General features: G+C 40.8%; 1 protein-coding gene across 1 annotated transcript in view; it reads left to right on the top strand.

Moving 5' to 3' along the window:
• Positions 1 to 27,345, top strand: part of TMEM231 (transmembrane protein 231) — a 348,641-nt gene that overhangs the window by 312,831 nt on the left and 8,465 nt on the right. Inside the window, exon 6 of the mRNA XM_044081583.1 lies at positions 4,800 to 4,905. Within this exon, the coding sequence (XP_043937518.1) occupies positions 4,800 to 4,905 (106 nt within the window). The remainder of the gene's footprint in view (positions 1 to 4,799; positions 4,906 to 27,345) is intronic.

The raw sequence follows: 27,345 nt of genomic DNA, 5'->3' as shown, positions 1-27,345 counted from the left end.
GGTGAAGTTTTCCTTTAACCAAACTGCTTTTCATATATGTACACAGGAGGGGCTACTGATAATTCTTCTGCAACCTACCTCTTTCCTGTATTCAGTGGACACTGCCACCGGTCAGACTACTATTCTGATGCTAAGACTTCAGTTACTGATCACTCTTTTTAATGAGTATATCCAATATCATATTATGATACCCGATGGCCAAACATCCTCTCTGTTCAAAAAATGGATAGCAACAGTTATGTCAGTGTTATGAGGATACCCTTCACTAAAAAATAAGACCCCATCCACAGTCATCATAAAATAAATACACTTTTTAAAATCTCTAATTTTACCTACAAAACAGTGCTGATGTTGCACAAGTAAGCTAAAATAGAAAGTTTCATATGTACAAACTATTGAAAGAAAGGCTCTAACTGCATCTGTGGATGGTATTTCCAGTCACATATGGTTATTGACTGAAGCCACAGGATGGAAATAAAGTCTGATAAGTCTATAATACAAGCATCTTGATGTTAGAATTCCCAAATTCCAACTAGTAGAGCCAAACAAACAGAAAGAAAAGGACAGCAGTTAGCTTTGGTGAAATATGCTCCTCTGTGATTAGATGTTTCCTTAACACCAAATAACAGACCACACAACAAGAAGGAAAAGAGAAAACAGTGACTGTAATACAATGCACTCCACAAAAATTAGTAATGCTTTGAACACAGATGTATTCTGTCTTTAATTCTGAAAAAGTGCGGAATGCTTAGACAGTACTGTTCCATGATGATGCAATGCAGATTCTGAAGGAAATGGTGAGTAAATAACTAAAAAGAGTGTCATTTTATTAAAAGAAAAGATTTCTAAATTCTGCATTTCTAATGAAATACCACAACTATTTACATTTTAAATCCAAGATGTGCTATTTGAGAACAAGGGCAGTCATGTCAGCAAAATTATAGTGTAAGTTATTAGAATAGCTACATCAATTGTAGCAACAGATTTTCTAAATTACATTAACACTTGCAACAAGCATACATTTTTACAGAACAGCTGAGAAATTAGGGGAATATATATGAAGCAGAGGGATAGTACAAATGACAGTTGGGGAATTCAAGCAAGTATAATTGCTGGAACAAACTGAGAAGTGGGTATGAGTGGTATAATAGTAGGATAGTGTATTCAAAAATATTATGATTTAGGAAGTAAAGCTTAATGTTTTATCTTATGGCATGCCGTGGTGCCAGATCCACTGTGCACATTATTTATAGTGTACATTTGATAATGGTATGCAGTCGTTGTACATAAATTATATTTTTGCCCTGTGGTATTGGCACAAAGGATGCAGTCAGTGGTGGGAGACGGGCCAGTAGAATGGAGTCCAAAGGAACCAAACTGATTTCAGACAGAGGGGAAAAAATCAATATTTTGTGAAGAAGGGTTATAAGCAATTGCAGGGACATAGGAATGATAGGCAAGTGATCGCATGGACCATAGATGTATATCTACATACACCATTAAGAAGACTAACTTAAAAAGTTCTTGCCACCCTTGTCAAGTGCTTAATACTGCTTGCCTCCCAAATTGAGCAGGGCCTTACCTAACAGAGATATATTAGTAGTCTGTACATTTGATGGTATGAATGGAGAATATGAGTTGTCTGTCACTGGTATTAATTATTTTGTGATCCAATTTATTCTCAACATTTTTGGAAATATTTTATTACAGTTGACATTTTTATAGTTTTCAGAATGTTTTGTGTTGTCTAATATGCAGTTTATAGATTTCTGAAGTATGTTAATAATTGTATTTTATTTTAACTGTTGCTGATGGGCTATTTCTCTAGTGTGCTTACCCAAGCTTTGTCTTCTGCCCTTGTCTAGACGCTCCAGGGACTCCTGTGTTTGGTAAGGCAGAACTTGAAGTGCCTGTTCTGGGGAGAATTCTGAGAGCATCCAGTGTGACCAGATCTGTAGGTTACTGGAGTTGTGCTTGTGTTTTACAGACCAAGTAGGGAAGCACTTGTTTGCCTCAAATAAATTATTCAGTCTGGTAAGCATGGAAAGAGTAGTATCTGTGAGCAGGTAAATATTGTTATAATGGGGATTCCTAAAACAAGTTATTAATTGGGGTAGAGTGGTGCAACACTATCACATTTCAGTGTACTCTAATGTCAGGAATTAGAGCACTGGTAAAAAGGGCAGTCTTTAAATCTGTTTTTAATTTCCAGGTAAGTACAGGAAACATTACATACAATTTAGACTGGGGGCTACTTCTGAATGTTTGAGAAGGGGACTTTGACTCTATGCAGTCTTGTAGAAGACCCCCTACCTTCTACACTTAAAATTATTAATTGTTATTAGTTAACATATAATGCTGCGGTAGCGTTGTCGCCTCACAGTAAGACGTTGTCTTGTTCGATTCTCAGCTAAAGCGTCTTCTGTGTGGGAGACATGCGTGAATGGGCGTACCTTTGTTGGAAGGTTGTGCGTCAGGCCTGGCAAGTCAGTATGTAAAAATCTACTGCCAATCATTAGCGGACCGGAGTTCCGCTGTGGTGACCCCTAACTGGGAAAAAGCCGAAAGATACAGCATTAGTTAACATACAATGAAAATGTTATGAGTTCCAATAGTATATTTATCAGGGGAATGGCAGTTAAAAGTGGATGATTTGTATCTGCATTTTAGTGAATGAAGACTCTGCTGAGCACAAAACAGTTTTAAGAAGAAGTATGGTTTAGAACCTAAATAGGATAGAAAAGAGACTAAATCCCACATTTTTCAGTAGGTATCCCCTCTCACAGGCTATTTGTTGAACATGGCAGTAAAACAGGTGCTGCTTATGCTGGGAATGCAGAATACATAATTATTTCTTATACACACACACACATGTATATATATATATATATATATATATATATATATATATATATATATATATATATATATACACACACACATATATAAATTCAGTTTTTATTCAGTTTCCTTTTTAAGAGGTGGCATGACAAACAGGTTGTGAACTGCTATTTGAAACAGTTGCCAGTACCAGACATTGTTTAGCTTGGAGCATGTGGTTGCAAGAGATAGCCATTAAGAGTGTAGTAGACATTCTGGCTAGGATTTTCAGGATAGCTGTCAGTCAGTACTTGCAGAAATGACCGTGTGAAATGTGTGATGTCTCTGTGATGATAAATGAAAGAAAAAAAATAGTGTACACTGTTGCATGCTTGCTATTTTTCCCAGTATTTTTTGTTCCTCCTCACCCATGCATCAAGCCAATCCTGTACACTGACCTATTTGACAGAAGGAGCATCTTGGCCAAGTGTAGCCACTGATAATAGAGGCAAAAGTCAGGAGATGGTTAGCTATTATCCTAGATAGAGCTTTTATTTTCCATATGTGCCTAACTTGCTGCTGGGAATTTTGGCATTTGCTGAGTGGTGTAGGGAAATGTGGGTGTTTTGCAGTCAAGTAGAGGGATAGTGGCATGGTTCATTCCAAGACTGTGGTCCATTGCTGTGGTCAGTGTTTCTTTTGATTGTGAACCAGATCTGCTTAGGGGCACAAGTTTACTGTGGATTTTATGAAGGTGGTATGATTTAGTCTTACAGAGAGTACCTCTCCCCCAAGAAGGGAGATAGTAGAGTAGTGTGAGATACTCACATCAAGAGGTATCTATAACAGTGAAACTACTTGCTCTACTACCTAGTATTGTAATTTCTGGGCATGCTGATTAAATTGTTTGTGTTTGTTATTTTTAATATCGGTATTAATTTATATTTGTGATTCTTTTTTTTTACTATGCTGTTGTAGAAATGTGTGTGCGCGCGTGTGTGTGTGTGTGTGTGTGCGTGTGTGTGTGTGTGTGTGTGTGTATATATATATATATATATATATATATATATATATATGTGTGTGTGTGTGTGTGTGTTTAATAATGAATACTAACCAGTGAGTTTGATCGAAACATCAAACAAATTCACTGATGATTACCATTAATTGCCACTAAAATCATCGCAAAAAAGGAATAATAAATGTAAACAAATAGGTTACATTTGCAGTTACAAAAAGTAAAACAAAAAAAATGTTGTACATGGGGGCTCTGCACCCCCATACCCCCAGAAATTAAATATTCTAACTCTAGAGTCACACAAATTTGAAAAAGGCCAAAACCCCTGAATTATGTAATGGTTGATATAATGAACATTGACTGTTACATAATTTGATAAACTGTACAAATGACAGAAAGCACCACCATTTCACCTGGGGGTGTCACTGCCTTCTGCAAGTGATATATCCTTCAGAAGGCCTTGACTCCCCCCTCACCCCAAGTGCCTTCATGAGATTACCAGTTTTCACTAAGGTTTCCAGCAACAGAGAGTGCACAGTTAGCACTCACACCCAGCCCTCTTTCCTGAAAGAGAAAAGCAAGTGCATCTTTGTCAGTCTTTCCCATCCTTACCATCCAGGCCACCAATCAAATCCAGGGCATCAGGATTATAATCAGAGCCTTTTTTCTCTATGCAATGCTTACATTAATATTCTGGCTAGTAACACACCAGAATTAGCCCTTGCATGGAAGAATGTAATGAAGAAATGGCTAGACTTGTGCTGCTCAGATGGTAAGTAAACCCCCAAATTATCATTTATTATTATATTGGCCTCGCATCAAAGATATCATGTTATTATGAGTACATCTCACAGCTACTTTTTATTTTGGCATACTTTGCAGAGCAAGAAAAATAATGAAGTTTTAATATTCTGAAAGAACTGAATGCCTGTCTTAACTGAAAAGTGTTATCCTTTTATTGCAGTGACAACGGTCCTCTTCTGTCCTAGTCCTGTGTGGATTGTAGGAAGAGCTGCCAATGCTCCCTTTGTAGTTAATGCTGTTATACGATATCCCACGCAGGTGATAACATATCCTTTTTGTATACCAGTTTCTTCATCAGTTATCTTGACTTCTGCAATCATAGGTGCTTTTATTTGATTTGAACTGTCTCCCATTGCAATTTGGTTTTCCCAAAAATGTACCATAGAGTGCATGTAATGCTTTAGTAATGAAAGTAAAGTTGTTAGGCAAAGTAAAAATTATTTACGTAAACCTGTTAAATACATTGTTATCCTTTCACCTAAAAGAAAGGATTTATTGCAATGTTTTCACCCTCCTCTTATATTACTCTGACTGTTCAAATTATTTATTTAGCTGTGTGCTTTTAATTTAAATATTCTGAAAAGTAATGCTACTTTTACAGTCTGATGCTCACTAAATCTGTTACTGTTAAGTTTTACACCTTGTATGTTACATTTTGTGTTCATGCATTAATTGTTTAAGCAGTGGCTGTAGTTCATATGCATGGATTAGTCTGTTATCCTGGTTAACAAACATTAGATGGAGATAGAGAAAGAGAAAGAGAGAGAGAGATTGATAGATGTGTATATGTAGTAGTCCAGAACTAAACAAGGTTAATTACAAGTATCAGAGCATCATAATACCTACTCTTAAGTGCAATGTGGAAATGCATAACTAAGGAGAATGGCAAAAAGAAAGAAAAAGAACAGGTATGTTAGGCTTTCACAGTACCAAAGTAGCAACAGAGATTGAGGTTCTACTTTCTGGCACCTCAGACTATAGGCTATTCAGTTTTCTTACCAGGTGTGGTTAATGTCCCCATGGAACTCACATTGACTGAACTTTACGGCACAGACTTTAATGGTGGGTGCATATAAATACAGGCAACGCTGAGTCTCCCTCTATTTTTTAAGTTGGATCCAGAAATAAAGAGTATTATCAGTGAAAAAGATACAGACCTAATATGTCTTGAATACCTCTGGCTCCTGCATACTTCTTGTAGCTAGTAGACAGCTAGCTGATGACCTAAGACCCTATATAATCATTTGATATAGGCAATAGTAATGCTACCTTACTTCAGCAGTGCAAGGATGATGAAAATAATGTGCAGCATACAAGGCCATTTTACTCTGTGGAAATGTGAGAAGAATTTGTATAAGCAACAATGTGTGACTTTGGTAGATTTTCATATAGATAACTGCTGTGATTTCCTCCTCTGATATCCCCATCTGGCACAAATATGAAATTTCCTTCATTCCCACACTTGGGGGACATGAGTACCTCTGGCTGGTGCTTATCACGCTATTATGTGCCAGACTAGGATGGTACACTACGTCTTGTACTGTTTCTCCATACTTTTCTGCACACTTTGAATCTTAGTCCTAATGGTTATTGTATTACGTTTTCCATGTTGGATAACTAAAATATGAAAAACTCCCAAGTGTTCTTGCTCTTGTCACATCATGAGCCGAGAACCACATCAGCACTGTGTTTATTATCTGGGAAAGAAACATATTGTGAAGTACCAGCACAAGTGTTAGTGTTTTAACCAAAACTAGCTGCATGATTTAAAGAGAAAAGTTTAGAGTCAGCTTCATTTATTTGAAGATAAAGATTGTGGGGGTTGTCAGCAGAGGGGCAAGCAGGATGATCACTTACACAATCAATTTAATGCCAGACCAAAGACAGAAGATTAAAGAACCAAGCCAGTTCTGGTATGTTTGCCTACAAGGCAGCTTCTAGTACTTTACAAGTTACAGGTTCTCTTTTGAATATTGAGGGATTGAGCTCCCATCTGTCATTTGGCTCATGTTAAGAACTGAATGAGAGTTGAACCCCCCCCCCCCCAGCAGCCATCTTATGAATGCTTTCTAAGATGGTCACACAGGCTCACCAATCTTTAATAACCATAAAGGACAACTGTAATGCTGTTCCACCAGACTGCTAATTATTAAAAACAATTTGCTGTTAAGAGTATGCCTGCACCAAGCCAGCTCATGTAGTGTAAACCATTAGGTGCCCAGTGAAGGCATAGTGGTCTGCTTCAAAATATTTGAGTCTCCTTCCTTAGTATTCCCCTAGGTCATATGGTCATACAGTGCTTCCTGGCAAGGGTTGCCAAAACTGTTGTTAGGTTTTCTTATTCCTGTCAGGCTCATAGGATAACCCAGATGTCTAGTAGGACTTTCCTTGAGAGTGCAAAATAGTACACTTGTATAACATAGGGGTAATGAGAGTGCAGGGGAGTACAGTTGTGTAACATGCCAAAAACAAATCCCTTTTTCAATATAGCAACAAGCTCAGAACAAGAAAACACATGCCAACAGAATGCCACAGTATTCAGTATATTACAATTAATTAAGTACTTTCATTCCTCCTCACTCTAGGAACTAATTCAGAATAATAAAGCTATTCATTACCATGATTTTAAATTATAGGCTAGCACATAACATGATCACATTCATCCAATCTGGTGGCAACCCATCATTGAAAGTTATTTAATTCTATGTAAAATATAGAATTAAATGACTGAAAAAGTATATGTAAAGTTAAAAATGTTTACATTGTGCTACCTTAAAATGGTAAAAAGAATGTTCATAATTTAGCCCTTCTTTTATCTAAAAGATTATTAATAGACAGTTTATCATTGATGTCTTTGTCACTTGTGGATTTGAGCAGCACCTGCAAATACAACTCCTTTCTTTCTAAGTGTGCATCCCTACTCAAAATTGTCTACCTTCTCTAGAATTAAAAAAAAACTTTTTAAAATTATCACATTTAGCAGCATACTTACTCAGTGTGTTCTTGTAATCACCTCTTCTTATGGAACACATATGTTGATATATCCTTTTTCTTAATGCCTTCACAGTTTCCCAATGTAAAATACAAGACAAGATAAACATTGAGCCAAGTATACCACACCTTTAGTATTGCAATCAAATTTACTAGTGGATGCCAATACTCTAGGGTAATCTGTCAAACTGATATTAGTCGATTTGTAAATGAGGCTACACTAGATAGACTTTCCACATTTTTTTCATACCCGTAGCAACCCTATTAATATCAAATAAACAATTCTGATTCCTTTCAAAATACTTTTTTTAAACTCTTTCCTTTGTTAAACACAGAAGTAGGGACTTCACTTTATTGTTCAATTAAGTCAAATGGCGCAAATATATGCTTCCATTTTTTAGATAAAATGTTCTTAATTTCTTGTTTTATTATTGAATTCTTGTACTGTGGCTGTTGTGTAGCCACTGTCATCCATTCTAGTCTTATTAAACTCTTGGAGTCCCTAATCAATCGATGAAATGTAATCAGCCTGTTCTGGATTACCTCATACCTTCCACCACTAGCATGTAGTTTCCCAAGCTCCACTGTTTGTTGGCTATAATCCTTCACTTATTTGTCTGTCACTCTTTGATCACCTGAGATGCCAGACATATCTAGGCTACTCCTTTGGAGATACATCTAAGGCAGGGTCTGGTTTCTCTCAGTTTATTGAGAAGGGGATTATCAGAATTCACATCCATTGCCTGTGGAGATGGGCAAAGATAATGAGACCTCCAGTCCCTGTACCTCTAATGGAGAGGATCTCTTCTTTTGAAAGACACCTAGGATTATGAAATCTGTCATGTACTGGCATGCAACTGTTTAGTTCCTTTCCTTTCTCCAAGAAAGGCCACAGATAGATAGTATCTGAGAAGGAAGAGTAGGAACTTTGGGTCATCATTACCAGTGCCCTTCTCTTTAGACCTTATTATGAAGAATGCCATTATTTTAACATGGACAAGTTCTGCTTTATCAGTTTCAGAAAGTCAAATGCCCTCAACCAGCCTTCAGTGGAAGTGGGCAATTTCTTTACTAAAGATCTTTGAGAATCCTTTTTTGTAATGTCTTCAGTTTAACATAGGTCTCAAAAACAACACCATCTTCTACCTGACTAATATGCAGTAGATGACTTTGGTCAGAATGGGCAAGATGGTTATTACTTCTGCCACCTTTCTGTTTGGTCCCATAATTATTTGTCTCACATATTCAGGTTCCAGTCTTTCAAAGTAGAGCTTACTTAAGATAAGCTGGCAAAATTCTTAATCAGGGTTCAAGGAGGTTCTTGGAAAGACCCTTACCATTGCTTCAGACAAGGGCTTTCATGTAACCCGCTGTAATATTGAGTGCATCAGTACTTTAATTGTGAGCTCAGGGAAGTCATAAAGGATATGGATCTGGAGTGATATCCACTTAGTCAGTCTTTCCATGACATGAGTGAAAACCGCCAGTAGGGGAAACAAGTGTTGACAATAGTTAAAAGTCTTTAATTTCTTCTTTTGTTTTGCTGCATTCTGTAAGAAGAAGGATGCCTCTGTTAGGATGAGGAGACCTACCCTATCACCAGGCAGTTTTGCCTTTTTAGTTGTGATGGCTCATCTGTGAGTCAGAAGACTATGCCATCTCAAAGGTCTCAATCCTAACTACTTTGTAAGAATGTGCACAGGAAGCTGTGATTTTGAGTTTACCCAGCTTGCAGAACCATCATCACCATGAACTGGTATTCCCTAAACATGATCACGAACAACCATGTCTTATAGCTTTTAGATCCCTCCCTAGAAAGCGAATCAGAAAGGATGAGTCAGTCTCTACAGAAATTTGGGAGAAATTCAGAATGTATTGTGAAAGTGTAGTAAATCCTGACTGTACTGAAAGTGGCAGCACCTAGCACCAGTGTGAGGCTCCCAGCCCAGCTATCTGGAAATTTGTAAATAATCATATGTCATTTGTGAATATTAATATGATCCACAGGCTTTTCTTACAAATGTAAGAGAACTATACATTATGTGGATATTAAACTACTGGTGCAGAAGTGTGTGTTGAACTGTATGTTATGCACTGATCTTCAAGAATATAACCACAGTGTACCCTGCTGGAAAAGAGCAGAAATGTGTATAAACCATATACATGTGCAGATGTGTGTTTTAATGGTAGAAGTTGGAAGATACAGAGTTAACTTGCAAAACTTCAAAAAAATAAGTTAAAAGTGTTTTACAATGTGCTATAAAAGTTAGTTTCAAGGCAACAAGGTGACAGGTTGTCTAGAGCTAGGAGTTTTTTTATTGTCTTGAAACAGAAATAATTACTAGGTTGAAATGTAAAAGTGTTTAACTGTTCCAGTTCTAGGCAAATGTCTGAGAGATATGTACTTCTCACATAGAGATGCTAAAAATTCTGTTGGTGTCTGTTAGCCTGGGAACTGAAGGCAGGTGACAAATAGTGATGCCATCCAGCTGACCCAGCAGTAATGTTTTGATGTCAATGTATCAAGCCTGGCTAACTCTCTCTAGAATGTGTATAAATCTGTTAAAAAGCTTACTGTGTAATTTAATTTAATCCTGACTTGCGCTCAGGATTAACTCTAACCTGTGGAACTTGTTTAACTTGCTTACTTATGTAATCTCTGTAAATAGTCTGTTTGTAATATGTAATGCTGTATCTGCTTACCCTTGGAGCTTTTCTCCCCGGGCCTCCGCTGAAAATGGACATGCATCCAGTCGGACTATCCCGGTCAACAAATGTAAAATAAAATAAAATAAATAAAATATTAGTTTGGGAGCTCTCTCAGAGACTGTGCATTTTGTATTTGTCTTTGGACCTGGCAACAGCCATCTTCAGCACTTCAGCCTTGCTAATACTAAGTATCTAGGGTACAGTGATTTCTCTTAGATATAGATAGGAATATAGTGAAGATTAGTTCAGATGTTGTCTGTATATATTTGAGACTGTCCTGCAATGTTTTAAAATATTTCCTATGATTCTGAACTCCACATTCACTGTATTGATTATTTTATTGTTCTTTTATTATTTATTATTAAATATATTTAAACCTTTTAATTTTGGCTGGTTTGTTTAGAGATATGTAAGCTCTGAGAGTACTTACATATGTATTTGGTGACACTGTATAGGCCACTCCTAAATAGCCTTGGTCTTGGTCACACCATTTGGATAGTAGTAACATCACACAGTAGGATTGGTCACCCTTTGGGAAGGGCCTTATAGTAACTGCTAAAGAGCTGCTTGGTGGCAGTGATGACTACCTTTTAGTCTGGGCAGAAGGGGGCATATCTAGAACACCTGTGCCAGCCTTTCCCAGGAGTGTGTGTGTGTTTGTATATAAATCATATCTCAAAGTGTGTGTGTCAGCTACTTGGGCAGGGAGATGAAGCACTGGTCGGACAGAGAGGGTGCTGGAGTTTTTGACTTGACCGCTCGGCTGAGATCTTAACCCTATAGCTGTGCCAGTGGGGAGTCTTATTGGGGATTTGGAGAGAGAGGGAGAAACCAGACCCAGACTGACTGTGATCTCTGTGTGCTCTTAAGGGAAATTGTACTTTACTTTGTGTGTACTTGTCATCATCCCAATGTGCATGTCCCTCACTAGTGCTAGTGGGGAGAATTGAGGCTCCTTGATTACTGGACCAGTGCTTGGATGTCACATATTGTTTGGCAGTGGTGGGATAGGTACATCACATATTAATTGGCTGACAGTAGTGAGTTAGCCATATCACATATTAACTGGCTTGTAGTGGTGTGGATATTGCATTCCTGTAGCCTGTGTACAGTGGTCACCACACAGTGAACATTCAGAGTTCATATCACAATTGTTTATTTATTTATTTATTTTTGTTAGCATAGATAATCAGGGAGAGCAGGCAAGCATGTCAGCAGAGGAGTATGGCAAGCTGACAAGGAGCCAATTGCCTGAGATATGCCAGGCTAAAGGACTGGTGAATGCCATCCTGACTAAAGCAGACTTGATTCCAACTTTAGTCACAGCTGCATCACAGAACAGCAACCAGGAGGACTATCAGACTGGCCGTGGAGATGTACATCTCTCAGAAAATGGACAGCTCAACCTTTCCACAGAAAACTTAAAAATCCATCTAGAATTAGAGACTTGAGTTGGAGGCCAGTTGTTTGGAAAAAGAAGCAGCAGAGAGACTGGGATATCTGGAGGCTGAGGAAAATAAGAAACTGTGATGTCTGCAGGCTGAGGAGAATGAGAGGCAGAGGCAACATGAAAAGGAGATACTGATAGAGACATAGAGGAGCTCTCAGATTATGTAGCCCAGGCCGGTATGACCCTGACCCTGAGCAGTATCCTACCCTCACCAAGAATGATGCCACAATACAGAGACAAAATGATCAGCTTTAATAATTGGCTTAATTACTGGTGTCATTCTAAGGGGATCCAATGTCTGTCTGCCTGGGATGACATGCTTGACAAGCCACGCTGCTTCGCAAGGGACGGCTTGCACCTGTCACCCCTGGGCTTCCGGATATTGGCAAAGGCTCTTGCCACCCCCATAGTGCCTTTTTTAGGCAAGGCTCAAATGATAAACCTACCGCCCTAGAAAACAAAAATGGAGAAAAACTAAGGGTAATACTGCTCAATGCCAGAAGTCTAAACCTCAAGATGCACGCCCTCGAAGCCCTCCTCAGTATGGAGAACATCGATGTCTGTGCTGTGACTGAAACCTGGTTCAAGGCTCCTGAGCACTATCAGGTTATACCTCATATCATGCGTTCCGGCCCCAAAATCCGGACCAAACCACAAAAGGAGGGGGAGTATCCATATTCATAAAGGATACCCACACCTCCAGGTTAGTGGCAACGCACGAAGCATCGGAGACCATCCAGGTGCAATTAACCATAGGTAAAACTGCCCTACAGTTTGTAACATGCTACAGACCACCTTCTCAAACTCAGGAAACCCACACAGCCTTCCTGAAGACACTGGAGAGTTTGAATGTCTCTCCAAACACCATCATATTGGGTGACTTCAACTACCCAAACATAGACTGGGAACATTACTCAAGCCCCAACACCCTAGCCCAAAGGTTCCTTGAGTTCATAAACTCAAATGCTATGGAACAACTAGTCACCATTCCCACAAGAGGAGAAAATATACTAGACCTGATCATCACAAACATGGGGACAAAATGCTCCACACCGGAAGTATATCCCTCATTGGTGAGATCAGACCATAAGTTAATCTCACTGGAGATCCACATCCCGCCCCCACCTCCAGCAAAAAAGACCACAGTGAAGAACTTCTCAAAAGCAAACTTCACACTTCTTAAGACTGGAGTGGTATCCTTCAAGGCCCCGAGCCAGTGGAAACCACAACCCACGCTGCTGAAACCCTTACAAATGCCTTCTACGAGCACCTCCAGGAATGTATGGATCAAGCAATCCCTAATAAAATCAAGACCCTTTCCACCAAAGGCAGGCGCCTGGTCTGGTGGACACCAGCCATAAACAAATTCTACAACAAGAGGAGAAAGCTACTACATGACAGAGCAAAATCCCTAAAAGGGAAGGCATCTCTGATCAATACTAGCAAAAAACTACGATCACTCATAAAATCATCCAAGGCCAACTTTGAGAGAAAAATCGCTAATGACACAAAAGACAATCATAAGGCCTTCTTTAGCTATGTTAGAAACCTGGGTGGAAACTCCCAGATATGCTCAGAATTAGTCCAAAATGATAAAAAAATCACTGAACCCACAGACATTGCCAACATACTGGCAGACAGGTTCAGTGCAAATTTCTCCCCCCCCCCCAAAAGGAGAAATATCTATCCCACCAGAGTCTAGCCTCCCAAACATCTCAGATGCCCAGGTGAGAGCTGCTCTCTAAAGCAAAAAACACAGCATCAATGGGACTGGACGGTGTCCCCGGCTGTGTGCTACACAAACTCAATGAGGAACTAAACCCACACATAAGGCTGCTGTTTAATCTTAGCCTTAGTACAGGATACGTACCCAAAGAATGGCATATGGCAACTGTGGTCCCACTCCACAAAGGCGGTGCTTCTACAGACCCTGGAAATTATCGCCCCATAAGCTTGGCGAGCCTTGTCTGCAAAGCTATGGAGAGGATCATAATGGAACTCATAAATAAAGACATTGGGGACCTACAGACACTGGATCCTGCCCAATTTGGCTTTGTCAAGGGCAGATCCTGCCTCTTGAACTTGGTCGACTTTTTCGAAACAGTCACTAAGGCCATTGATGAGGGTAAGGCAGTTCACACAGCCTACCTTGACCTAGCAAAAGCGTTCGACACAATACCCCACTCGGGCATCATAGAAAAGCTCACCAGCTGAGATGTAAACCCATATGTCACAAGATGGGTTGCAAACTGGCTCAAGGACAGAACACACAGGGTTAGAGTTGCTGGTGCCATGTCAGACTCTAAGCCGGTCATGAGCGGTGTCCCACAGGGCTCAGTCCTGGGCCCCCTCTTGTTCGGCATTTATTTTTCTGAAGTGCAGGCAAACATAGGGGGATTGTGGCTGACAAAATTTGCAAATGACTGCAAACTGGGCACCATAATTTACACTCCATCAGACACAGACATCCTCCAGAGAGGTCTCATAGAAATGGATAACTGGTGCCAGAGCCATGGCCTTAAGCTAAATGCCAAAATGTATAGTCATACCCTTTGGGAAAAACAAGGTAACCCCTAATTACCACATAGGTGGTAATCCATTAAACACGGAAGAAGTTATCAGGGACCTGGGGACCCAAGTTGACAGTAACCTCTCTTTTGACACTCACATTGCCAAAGTGGTTAGGAAGACCTTCTACATTGCCCACCTGATCATGAAGGGATTCACATCCAGATCAGGAGAGGTCATTGTACCCCTGTACTCTTCACTTATCAGACCAATGATTGAGTACAACGCCCCATTCGGAATGTACCTTATCCGACACCTGCAGCAGTTGGAAAGACCCCAAAAGTTCCTCACCAAAAGGATAAAGAGGCTCAAACATATGTCATATGATGCCCGACTGAAGAAACTCCAGCTCTATTCAGTCGCATACCATCTGCTCAGAGGTGATCTGTGCCTGACATACAAGGCCGTGTCCAACCCGGAATTAATGGACATGCTCCACCTCAAAAAATCCAAATCCACCAGAGCCACGAGAGCAAGAGACTTAAACCTCAACATGGATATAAGTAGGACGTGCTGGAGGGACAGATTCATCACCCAGAGACTCCCTACACTATGGAACAGAATCCCAGTCCATGGGAGGCAGAGCCCCTCACTGACTCTGTTCAAGAGAAATCTTGACGAGTGGATGGGAGATCGTAGGTATACCCTGGGAATCATCTCTGTATCACTGCTGGACAGAGGCACAGCAAACTAATGGGTATAGTATTCTCATCCTAAGGGGTGGTGAAAGCCACACACACTCTGGCTAGGTTTATAAATGCCCTAGGGCAGATAGCCTAGTATGAACCTATGAACCTATGAACTCTTCGTCAGAGTCATGGAAGTAATGGGGAAGGGAGTAACCGAACCTGAGAAGCAACAAAGGACAGTAAATTTCTTCTGCAATTTACAGAGGGGGATATTTTGATAGTTTCATTCATATGTTTGAGAGGGTATATAAACAGTATAATGTTGACCAAGGGCTCTGGGTACGGTTCCTGACCCCCTTACTCCATTGTAAAGCTGTAACTGTTCTTTCCAAACTGATACTAATTGTTTAAATTATAATGTTGTAAGGAACTGTTTGCTAGACTTTTTTAAGTTAACACTGGAAGCTTATAGGAAAAGGTTTCGTGAGCATAGACGCAAGGCAGATGAAAGTGTGTGTGTGAATATTTTGCTGAACTAAGCACTTATTTTCATAGGTGGGTGGGTGAGTGAATGTCAGGTCACCGCTTTTGAAGGGCTGGCAGACATTTGTTGAGAGAACAAGTCCTTAGCACTTTGCCTGAGGACATGAGAATCTGGTTAGCTGATAGACAATGCAATACTGCAGATGAGTTGGGGAAGAAGGGAGACCTCTACCCAGCAAGCAGGGCATCACTGCACAGGAAAGGACACCCAGTGCTGCTCATGGGTTTAAGGGAACCAATGCTGGGCAGCCCAGACTGTCCCACTAGAGTGTGCCAGTAGCAGGGGAAGCCACTAGTCCAGGTACACATCCACGACCAAGGGTTAAATGTTCTAAATGCAACCAGTGGGGCCATGTCCATGGAGGTAAGGTGGGGAACAAAAGGTGGGAGAGCCAGTAAGTGGGAATTACAAAAATGCCAACAGTAGGTTGTGTCGAAACAACAAGGGTACCACACTACCACCCTGCAGATGTCCTGATAGGGAATGATTTTGATAATGCAGTACTGTGTGTGCATGCAATTATACGCAGTCAGGCTTGGAGACAAGCATGCGGGTCTGGTAGCCTGGGGAGACCCAGACAGACTGCACACTTGCAGCCAGGACTGGTGAGGTGGTTACTCCAGGGAGGGAGCTACCCTGTAGCAGTGAGACTGAAGGTGAGCCACAGCTGCTTGTGGGTACTGATGTTTCCTTGGACAGAGTGACTTCAAGGGCAGAGGTGAGAAGTAGTACCCAGGCTGACAGTGAGGTACCGCCGTCAGAGGATACCAGACTTCCTGTGGAAGGGGATCTGGGAAGGGTTACAAAGAGATAGTTGAGACAAGCTCAGCTCTTAGACCGTACATTACAAGACTTGAGGGAGGTAGCTAGTGAGGCATCTGATTCTCAAGGGAAGGGGAATCTGTATACTGGGAAAAAGGATTACTGTATAGAGAGTGGATCCCTGAGGGAGGGCTAGAGGGTGAGAGAATACAGCAGTTGGTAGTGCCGAGAGCCTACTGTCAGGCACTTCTAGCTATAGCCCATGAAATTTCCTTTGCAGGTCATATGTGCATAAAACATACCAAGAGACATATTATGCACAACTTCTATTGGCCTGGAATTTCCAGAGATGTAACAGGGTACTGCAGGACCTGTGAGCAGTGCCAAAAGGTAGGCAAGGCAGTCGAGAAAGTGTAAGCTCATTTGATGCCTTTGCCTGTGATTGAGGAGCCATTTTAGAGGGTGGCTATGGATATTGTGGGGCCTCTGAGTACCCCAAGTTTCACAGGGAAAAATGATATCCTAGTGGTAGTAGATTATGCTACCAGATACCCTGAGGCAGTGGCTCTGTCCTCGCAGGAAAGGTGGCAAATGCTTTGTTAGAGATTTTCAGCAGGGTAGGTTTCCCAAAACAAATACTAACTGACAGAGGTGTCAATTTCATTCCAGACCTGCTGGCTTGTCTGTGGAAGTACTGTAAGGTGAAGCGCCTTAAAACCACCCCCTACCATCCCCAGACTATTGGTCTTGTTGAGAGGTTAAACTCTACACTCAAGATGATGCTACAGGCATTTGCAGACCAGTTTAAGAGGGACTGGGACAAATATTTGCCCATTTGTTGTTTTCTTACAGAGAGGTTCCCCCATGAATCCACAGGTTTTTTACCCTTTGAGTTGTATGGGCATAGGGTGAAGGGGACCTCTAGATTTGATTCAAGATGAATGGGAAGTATAAATCTCACAATGAGTCTGTTGTGGCATGTGTCCTAAACAGGACAAGGCTCAGGGCACTCATAAGCTTTGCCCAGGAGAACCTGGCAGAAGCCCAACAGCAGAAAAAGGTCTGGTATGACAAGAATGCTCGAGCTAGAGAATATGCTGTAGGGCAGCATGTAATGGTTCTCATTCCTGTCAGACACAACAAGCTGCAGGCAGCCGGCGAGGGACCCTACGAGGTGGTAAGGAAGGTCAGTGATGTTAACTGCATGATAGAACTGCTAGGCAAGAGGCAGAGGCACAGCTTTACTTTGTTAACATGATGAAACCTTGCCATGATAGAGAGGCCCTTGTGCTGAGTATTTGCAGTGGATTGCAGGAGGAGTCTAAGGGAAATCTGGTGACTGATCTCCTTAGTGAGGCTCGAGGCTCAGACTGACACCTCAGTGAAAGGGGTAGCAGTGTCCCAGCAGCTATCCCCAACCCAGGTTTGAGAAATCCAAACAGTGTTACAGGAGTTTGGGACCATGTTCACTGGGAAAGCAGGGTGCACCACCATGTGGATACAGGACCACAAAGGCCTGTTAAGCAGGCCCCTTATAGGGTGCCTGAGACAATCAAACAGACTCTGAGGGAGGAGATGTAGGAAATGTTGGAACTAGAGGTAATTCAGGAGTCCAGCAGTCCCTGGGCCTCCCCAGTGGTGTTGGTACCAAAGACAGATGGCAGCACCAGGTACTTTGTGGCCTACAGGAAATTAAATAATCACACAGAGTCAGATGCTTACCCCATGCCTAGGACAGATAAAGCCCTAGAGCAGCTGGGTGGTGCTAAGTATCTTACCACCATTGATCTTACCAACGGTTATTGACAGGTGCCCTTGACTTCCAGTGCTAGAGAGAGGTCAGCTTTTGTGACTCTTGTTGGCTTGTATGAGTTCACAAAGATGCTCTTTGGGATGAAAAATGTCCCAGCAGCTTTCCAGAGGCTAGTAGATGATATCCTCACAGGAGATTTTGCCCTTGCTTACCTAGATGATATTGCCATCTACAGTCATTCCTGGCAAAAGCACTTTCAGCATGTCAGGGAGGTGCTGGGCAGACTACAGGGGTGAGGGTTGATCATTAAGCCCAGCAAATGTCTGGTGGGTATGACAGAGGCCTCCTACCTGGGACATAGAGTGGGCAGTGGTAAGATCAGGCCAGAACCTGCCAAAGTGGAAGCCATTCAAGCATGGCCTGCCCCTATTACCAAAAAGCAGGTGACGCATTCTAAGGGACAGCAAGGTACTACAGAAAGTTCCTCCCCAATTATAGTACCATAGCTGCTCCCCCTCACAGACCTGACAAGGAAAAACAGGCCAGGATAAAGTAGTGTGGACCCCAGCATGTGAGCAGACATTCCAGAACTAAACTTAAAGGAGCTTTGGGAGGACTTCCTGTGTTATCCAGTCCAGATTACAGCAAAGAATTTGTTGTGCAAGTGGATGCTTCAAACCATGGGGTGGGGGCTGTACTTAGCCAGGTTTCTTCAGAGGGAGAAGAGCACCCAGTGGTTTATCTCAGCTGTAGGCTCCAACCCAGGGAGGAATGCTATGCAACTGTAGAAAAGGAATGCCTAGCCATAGTGTGGCCACTGCAGAAACTTCAGCCTTATCTGTTTGGAAGGAAATTCATTGTAGTTACAGACCACAATCCCTTAACATGGCTGCATTGAGCTAGCCAGCAAAATGCCAGGTTACTAAGGTAAAGCCTAGGGTTGCAAGCATATGATATGACAGTGCAGCACCGCAGTAGGGTTAGCAATGCCAACGCAGATGGGCTGTCAAGATAGGAAATGGGGTAAAGTGTTCCCAGATAGGCTCAACCCTCTCAAGCAATGTTTCTCAAGGGGCACTTGAAAAACTAGCTTGCATTTTCGGGGGGGGGGGGGGTTGTGAGGCTGCTAGCCCAGCTATCTGGAATTTTGTAAATAATCATAAGTCATTGTGAATATTAATATGATCCATAGGCTTGTCTTACAAATGTAAGAGAACTATACAGTATGTTATGTGGATATTAAACTACTGGTGCAGAAGTATGTGTTGAACTGTATGTTATGTACTGAGCATCAAGAATGTTACCACAGTGTATCCTGCTGGAAAAGAGCAGAAATGTGTATAAACTATATACCTGTGCAGATGTGTGTTTTAATGGTAGAAGTTGGAACATACAGAGTTAACTTGCAAAACTTAAATAAAATCAGCTAAAAGTGTTTTATGATGTGCTATAAAAGTTATTTTCAAGACTGCAATGAGACAGGATGTGTACAGCTAGGAGTTTCTTTCTGTTGTCTTGAAATGGAAATAATTACTAGGTTTAAAATGTTCCAGTTCTAGGCAAACTTCTGAGAGATATGTTATTATATGTATATTCAGTTGGTATCTGTTAGCCTGGGAACTGAAGACAGGTGACAAATAGTGATCTTATGCAGCTGACCCAGCAGTAATGTTTTGATATTTATTTTGGAACTTTCACAGAGACTGTGCATTTTGTATTTGTCTTTGGACCTGGAAACATCCATCTTCAGCACTTCTGCTGTGCTAATAGTAAGTAACTAGGGTACAGTGATTTCACTTAGATATAGATAGGAATATAGTGAAGATCTGTATTTATCTGAGACTGCCCTGCAATGTTGTTTTAAAATATTTCCTGTGATTCTGAACTCTGCAGTTACTGTATTGATTATTGTCTTGTTTTTTATTAATTATTAAATATATTTAAAACTTTTAATTGTGGCTGATTTGTTTAGAGATATTTAAGCTCTGAGAGTACTTGCATATGTATTTGGTGACACTGTGTAGGCCACTCCTAAATAACCTTGGCCTTGGTCACACTTACCATTTGGATAATAGTAACATCACACAGTAGGATTGGTCACACTTTGGGAAGGGCCTTATAGTAGCTGATAAAGAGCTGGTTAGTGGAAGTGATAACTACCTTTTAGTCTGAGCAGAAGGGGGCATAGCTAGTAAACCTGTGCCAAACATTCCCAGAACTGTGTGTGTGTGTGTGTTTGTATATAAATCAGATCTCAAAGTGTGTGTGTCAGCTACTTGGGCAGGGACATGAAGCACTGGTTGGACAGAGAGGGTGCTGGAGGTTTTGGCTTGACCGCTCGGCTGAGATCTTATCCCTATAGCTGTGCCAGTGGGGAGTCTTATTGGGGATTTGGAGAGAGAGGGAGAAACCAGCCCCAGACTGACTGTGATCTGTGTGTGTGCTCTTAAGGGAAATTGTACTTTACTGTGTGCGTACTTGTCATCCTCCCAACGTGGATGTCCCTCACTGGTGCAAGTGGTGAGGATTGAGGCTCCTTGATTACTGGGCCAGTGCATGGGCGTCACAACAAGTAATGCCAAAAAGGTAGTAGCCACCTATTATCTAAAGTAGAATTCTTAGTCATTATATCTATGAACAGATTATTTGATAACTGCTGCCTTCACACGACTGCATTCATAGTGTACCTTGTTTCTTTTGGCAAGCAGTTTCAAAAACTCAGATGCCCTCCTCTACCAACCTCCAGTGGAATTGAGCAATATTCTTACTAAGCATCCCAGGGAAGCCTTGTTTGTGATGTCTTTGCTTTAGTGTAGGTCTCAAAGACAACAGTATTCTTTATCTTACTGACTGATGTGGATAGGTCTCAAAGACAACAGTATTCTCCATCTTACTGACTGATGTGGATTCAAAGAGTATTTATGTAAACTCTTGTAAATATTTTTTTCTGGAATTGGCAGAAGGTCTGACTTTCTGCCTGAAAGTATTAATGGCTGCACAGCCACGGCAGCTAAAGAAAATGCCATTATTTGTTCCAAAAATGTCTCAAACCCTTTATGGTATCCCAGCTAAAAAAGGCATCCAGGGCTATACCTATATCTACACCTAAGCCTTCAACAAATATTCAGTATTTTTTTTCACGTACCACCCATAAAGCTGATTACAAAACCACCAACAATGGATGATATGTATGTATGATATGTATGGCAACAGTGACAGAATTCTGATGTGGTAGGAAGCAAAAACTATACAATAGTGGTGGAGTATAATGAATTCTTTGCAATAACTTATATTGCAATTCTAAGTCCCTTAAAGTATTATGAAACGGTTGTTTTACTTCCATGCAGTGTGTGCTGCACCATGATGCACTTTCCCTTCATTCAATCATATTTTAAAAGTAGTAAAATCAGAACAAACCTCTGAACCGATAAAAGAACCAATGTAGCAAACAGCAAAATAGTGAAGAAAAAGGCAAACTGGTTCCAACACAGCACTCTTTAATAGCAACACAACAAGGTAAGCGCTTTCACGGATTACATCCGCTTCCTCAGACCAAAATATTAAAACTCAAGTCACATCTTTAAACATTTTAGCAGCCAATGAGGCACACTAATCACTGAACCAATTTAACACATTCATTGCCTTGTCTAAGCAGTGAAGAAACTAACATCAGTGTGTAAATCAGCAACACTATAAAATATACATTGCAGCTCAAAAATTGCTAAGTACATAATTAAAACTAACTCCGGTCTATCACATAAACATAAATATAAAATATCCTAGGAACCCTTAATTCCATTGCAACTACAGCTGCGGGTTAATATCATATTATGCTGCTAGCTGCAAACCCTTGTAGTAGGTACAGGTGTGGCTCTTGCTAATATCATATGGATGTGAGGGGCTGACTTGCCGCAGGCCACAGAGGCGCCCTCAAATTCTCCTCCCTTTGATGGGCTATGTTTTGCTCTGCCCTCAGGTCTTTAGGCGTCCTTCTCAGGGGTGCAGGACGGCAATCAGCTTTCTGTTCCTCAGGTCCGCTTCCGGTCTTGGAGACCCAGGGCCAAAAAGGACAGAAAGGTGGCAAAGGTGGTTCCACAAATCCTCCAAAGTCCCCAAGGTGGCAAAATGTCCCTACAAAGTTGAGGTCACAGAGGGCAGACAGGTCAGTAGAGTTAGAGGCAGAGGGGGTCCAAAACCAGGAGAGTAGAGAGCCTCTCCGACAGCAGGAACAGCAGAGCCTCTCTGAGACTCCGGCTGTCCTCCCTGAGGCAGTTCCCGAAGATTATCACTGTACCCAGAAGTCCCTCTGTCCCACTGTGCCAAGATTATCAGTCGACCCAGAAGAAGGGTTACATAATTCCTTCATCGAGGAAAGTCCTTTCCCTTCAAATTCCCTTCCCTTTCCCCTCGTCCGGATTCCAGGAAATGTACCGGTTAGAAGTCTGCTCTAAATCATATTCAAAAACAGCCAGCCAGCCACTTAGCCAGTTTCAGAGCTCGGAACAGGTACCATCTCTTTTCAAGGTCAAAAAAAGACGGAGACTGAGACGACCAATAAGACCAATCAGCAGACTCTAAAGTCTCTGTGGAGGAAGACAAGAAAGACAAGGTCACGAATCGAAGTCAATTCTGCCCTTCTTAGCCCTTACTTGCCTGATGTGGATGATGTGGATCGTGAGATCACTAGATCATCAAAAATTCAAAGACATCACAGGAGACGGGAGATTTCTTCAGCTGCCAGCCATTACAGTCATCAGAGCCCAGAGCTTTGCCCCTTTGACAGCCCCAGAGCAGTTCCCCAAAGCCATGTAGTGAGTGTGTGGTCACTCACGGACGCTGGCGAGCCCCAAGGTTTCCCAGAGTCTCGACGACTGCCCTGTCAGCCCCCACACTACACATCAGCTGCTACAAGCCAGGAGGATTACACAATAAATTTGTTTTCCTCATTTGGCATCTCGATTAAACGAAAAGTCATATCACTCACCCCTGCCAGTCTATTTACAGGCTTAAACTTAAAACCAAACACTGTCTGGATGTCAGCCTTATCATAGATCAAAGACCAGACATTCAGAGTCATGTCAAAACAGGAATCATTCTGCCAAAAAGAAAGTACAGAATGGTTCCTCTTAGTAATAGGAGGCATAAGCTGACCATTACTATTCTTCTTCCCCTGGCTCATTCTGCTACGCTTTCTTCAGTGGATGCTGTTCACACAGTGGTCGTACCAACAGATCACCCCCATCCTTTCGTGGGGTCGTCACAGACACCCTTGGATCCCATGGGGGTGGGATACCGGCAGGATGGTTCATCTCCTGTGGCAGCGTGTCGAAAGTGGGCAGGATGGTTCAAATGACCTGGAGATGAGAGCACAATTTTTCTTTTAATAAATGTCCAGGAGATGATCACAGTGCTTTTAACAACAGTTGCCCTCAACACACAACATGATGGAAGTTTCTTCTATCAACAAACAGAAGGAACTTCGTCTTATATCAACAAACAGGGCGGAACCAAGTCCCCTGTGGCAGTCTCATACTCATCTGGTAGCACCAAGACATCTCCTCTCATCGGCTTTTGTAGCGGATTCTCCTAGAGCAAACAAAGCCACTCTCACGCAAGTTGTTAAATCCACAATCTCATGCGGGAAGTGGGGTTCTATCCATGTGGCCCATGTTGCGATCATCTTTTGCTACTCCCAAACAAACTTCTTTCCAGCCAGCCCCAAAACAGCAAATGTCCAGACTTCTTCTGTCCCTTCCTTCTACTTTTAGGCCCCGAGCTTCTTTTGATTGCCTTCCCTCCCTTTCCTTCTGATCCCTCAAGTCTCTAGTTTGATCTATGTTTGAGAGAGCCATTTTACTTCTCATTGCCCAAGTTTTGGCTCCCTTGCCCCTTCATGGCCTCTTTTAGTGCATCACCGGCATCTGGACCCAGTGCACAGTGTCTGATTCACCAATGAGGTCAGCTGCACGGTGTGGACTTCTTGTAACCTCAACTTCAGCCTCACTTTCCTCAACTTCCTTTAGCAGCCACTTCCTTTGAGATCCTTCCTCTAACCCAGTTATCATCATCATAGAAAAGTCTAAAATCAGGATTACCAGGAGGATTTATTTAGCATTCTGGATGTGCTTTCTCTGGGCTGCAAGGCCAAGAATATTGATCCTTTCACTTCACTGTTCCACTGTAGGCTTCTCTTACCAGAGATTTTCCATGCGCTCCTCTTCTTCAGCATTCAGAGTGCAGTTGGCTGCCAGCTCATTTCGGGTAGCAGATCATCATAATTCATACATTCATTCCCATAGCTTCTTCTTGAAGGATTGGATTCTAAAGCCTTTTCCAAAGAATCCTCCCTCCTCCTATGTCCTAGAATCTAGTTACAGTGCTGACATCCTTGATTCTTCCTCCCTCTTATAGCCTTGTTGTTCCCTGGAATTTTCTTTTTCTTGGAAAAACTTTATCTTAGTGGCTATTACATTGTGCATGGAGGGGTGTCTGAACTTCATGCTGCATCGGTTCGCCCCTATTTGGTTTTCAAAGGTGTATTTTCCACTATTCAGACAGAGCTGAACAAAAAACAAAACTACATTGTCTTGATGTATCCGTCAACTATATTATTTGACAGAACAAAAAAATTTAGAAAATCTGCCTCCGGTTTTGTCCTCAATCCATTCCTCAAGAGAGCCACCCAGGATACCAGGATAGAGGTGCCGGGTCCCATCAAGCAAGAACAAATGAAGTAGATTGACAACTTAATATTAAGAAAGTTATGTACCCTACCATAACGCTCCATTGCTTGCTATTGCCCTTTTGTCATCAAACGAGATCTGGGGTTTACGCATGGGATATCATGGGATATGGGGCTGCTAGAGCTGGTAAAAAGTGACTCCTCGAGCTTAGCAGTAGCCGAGTCGCTCCAGCGAACGATCGGCTCCCCAAGCAAGAAAGAAAGCAGAGAAGACAACTAACATGGAAACGTTATGGTACATAACTTCTTATTCTAAAATGTATCAACATTTAAATATACTAAAATATATATATATATATATATATATATATATATATATATATATATATATATATATATAATAAAATCTGTCTAAAATATATATATATATAAAACTGGTCAATCTTGTGGACATATAAAATAAAAACCATAGCAAAGATACATATATATATATATATATATATATATATATATATATATATATAAGAAACCAAGGCCATAAGCCTGGTACTACTTGGTCAATGTTTCAGTGCTCTAGCTTTTAAAAAGGGCTTCTGTGAAAGCGCTTACCTTGTTGTGTTGCTATTAAAGAGTGCTGTGTTGGAACCAGTTTGCCTTTTTCTTCACTATATTTTAAAAGTCCTGTTTTTTTTAATAAAATGCTTGAAAAAATTATATTTTCCCTACAGTGACATCCATTGACCTTTATGACTAATGATGTCAAGAAGTTGAGAGGCATGCATTGACCTTAATGGATGCACCTTCAAGCAAGTGTGTGATGTGTCCTTTTAATGTCTATAGATGCAGCAAGACTGTAACTGTTTACTGACATAATTAGGGATTTTTTTAGAGTTATTGTGGACATAGTTTAACATAACAGTTTAGCGAGGTTTTTATTGTTAATGAATGGCCTAAACATATTAAGAATGATAGGGGAAAAATGCATCATAGCACATAATTCATCTTATGATGCAATGCATATACAAAGTGGTTCAAAACACTGTAATGACACATAATGGAATTTCACTGTTTTAAACACACACACACACACATCTAATTTCCCTAAAGTTCTGTACAGACAATGGGATCCCATTGTACACTAGAAATTCCTAATAGACCCCTTGGTTCATAAGACTTATTGATCTTCATTTGATGTTTAAGTGTGACTGTGCCAACTCATAATTTGAAAATGTGTAATATTTCTGAGATAGAAAATATTCTTAAGATTTTTGTAGAAAATGTTTTTACAGCCTCTGTTAAAAATAGACTAATTTATCCTTTCAAGTCTGTATGTGGTCTGTCATTTAAATTAAGAAACAATTTTTTTTCTTTCTAGAAGTATCCAAAACAATAGTTTGGCATCTGCATAGTAAATGTATTTTGCAAGGTAAGAAATTCCTTGGAGACAAAGACATCAAGGTACAGGTATCCTGGAATACATGATTCTAGGAAGTTCTACAAGCATTCAGTGTAGTAAAAACACCATAGTCAAGGAGGACTATCTGTACAAATAAGTTTCTTATCCCAAATAATAAATTCACAGAAAAAATACTAGATTTTTTGGGAAAAATACAGCAGTAGAAGGTTTCCCCAGTAAGAGGGTTATCTGCCCAGCCTTGAAGGATCACTAGCTGATTTGTGAAGCCTGCAAGTTAGAACTTTCCATAACTTTGTATATTTGTCATAGGCAAGTAGAGGTTGTTTGAATTTCATACTAGTTTGTATGTCTTATGTCCTTTGCTTATATCTATTCCTTGTTGTTCCTTTAATCTTAGCAAGTTAGTATGTAGACAATTTGTCTCCGTGACAAGTAATAAAGATGTGTGTTGATTCAGATTCATTTATAAGCTGTGCAAGTCAATTTTTTGCCTGATTTAAAATGTTCGTGTCATGTATGGAAGAGGGTATAGGCTTCTTTTCATAGGTAAGAGAAATTGTATTAAGGTGACCTTTTAATAACACACCAAATTATTAGAAAAGGGCAAAAACATATCAATTCTAATTCCTTATATCAGGGTTTTAGTTCTTTATATTCTATGTTAGTGCTATGTGTATTTCATAGAAAGTTGTACTTGTAACAATAAACATTTTTTTTTTAGAATTTTATATATAACTACTTGGTACTGTTATTTTAACTGTACTATTCCAATTATATTAACAGAAGAAACTTGAGAATTTTGGCTATCATTTCTTTATAACCATTCTACATAGCCATTGATGATAATGATATAATTATGGATCTGTGGCTGCTTACTGGGGAAGATAGCCAACCACATACAAGACATGGAAATGATAGGCAGAAGTTCATATTTAAGGCCTTCAGTGCAGCAAAGAGGAGAAAAGAATTGCCCATATCTGTCACATTTGGGTCTTCATCGTGTTCCTGTTGTGGAGTTCATTATACATTTTCCTGTTCAAGGACTCCTTTTATGTTCAGATCTGTCTTTTCCTTCAGTGGGGAGTGATATTTTAGGGTCAGACTTTTCCAAACTACCTTAAATAACGAATAGAGCATAAAATAGAATTTAACTTGTTTATCCCATAACAGTTTTTTTTTTCTGAGTGGCCCAGTTCATTTT

The sequence above is a fragment of the Protopterus annectens genome, chromosome 8.part1 (assembly GCF_019279795.1).
Source record: "Protopterus annectens isolate FY-2018-M chromosome 8.part1, PAN1.0, whole genome shotgun sequence".
Lineage (NCBI taxonomy): Eukaryota > Metazoa > Chordata > Ceratodontiformes > Protopteridae > Protopterus > Protopterus annectens.
The sequence above is the reverse complement of the archived record's forward strand: the minus strand, read 5'-3'. Positions and strand labels throughout refer to the sequence as shown.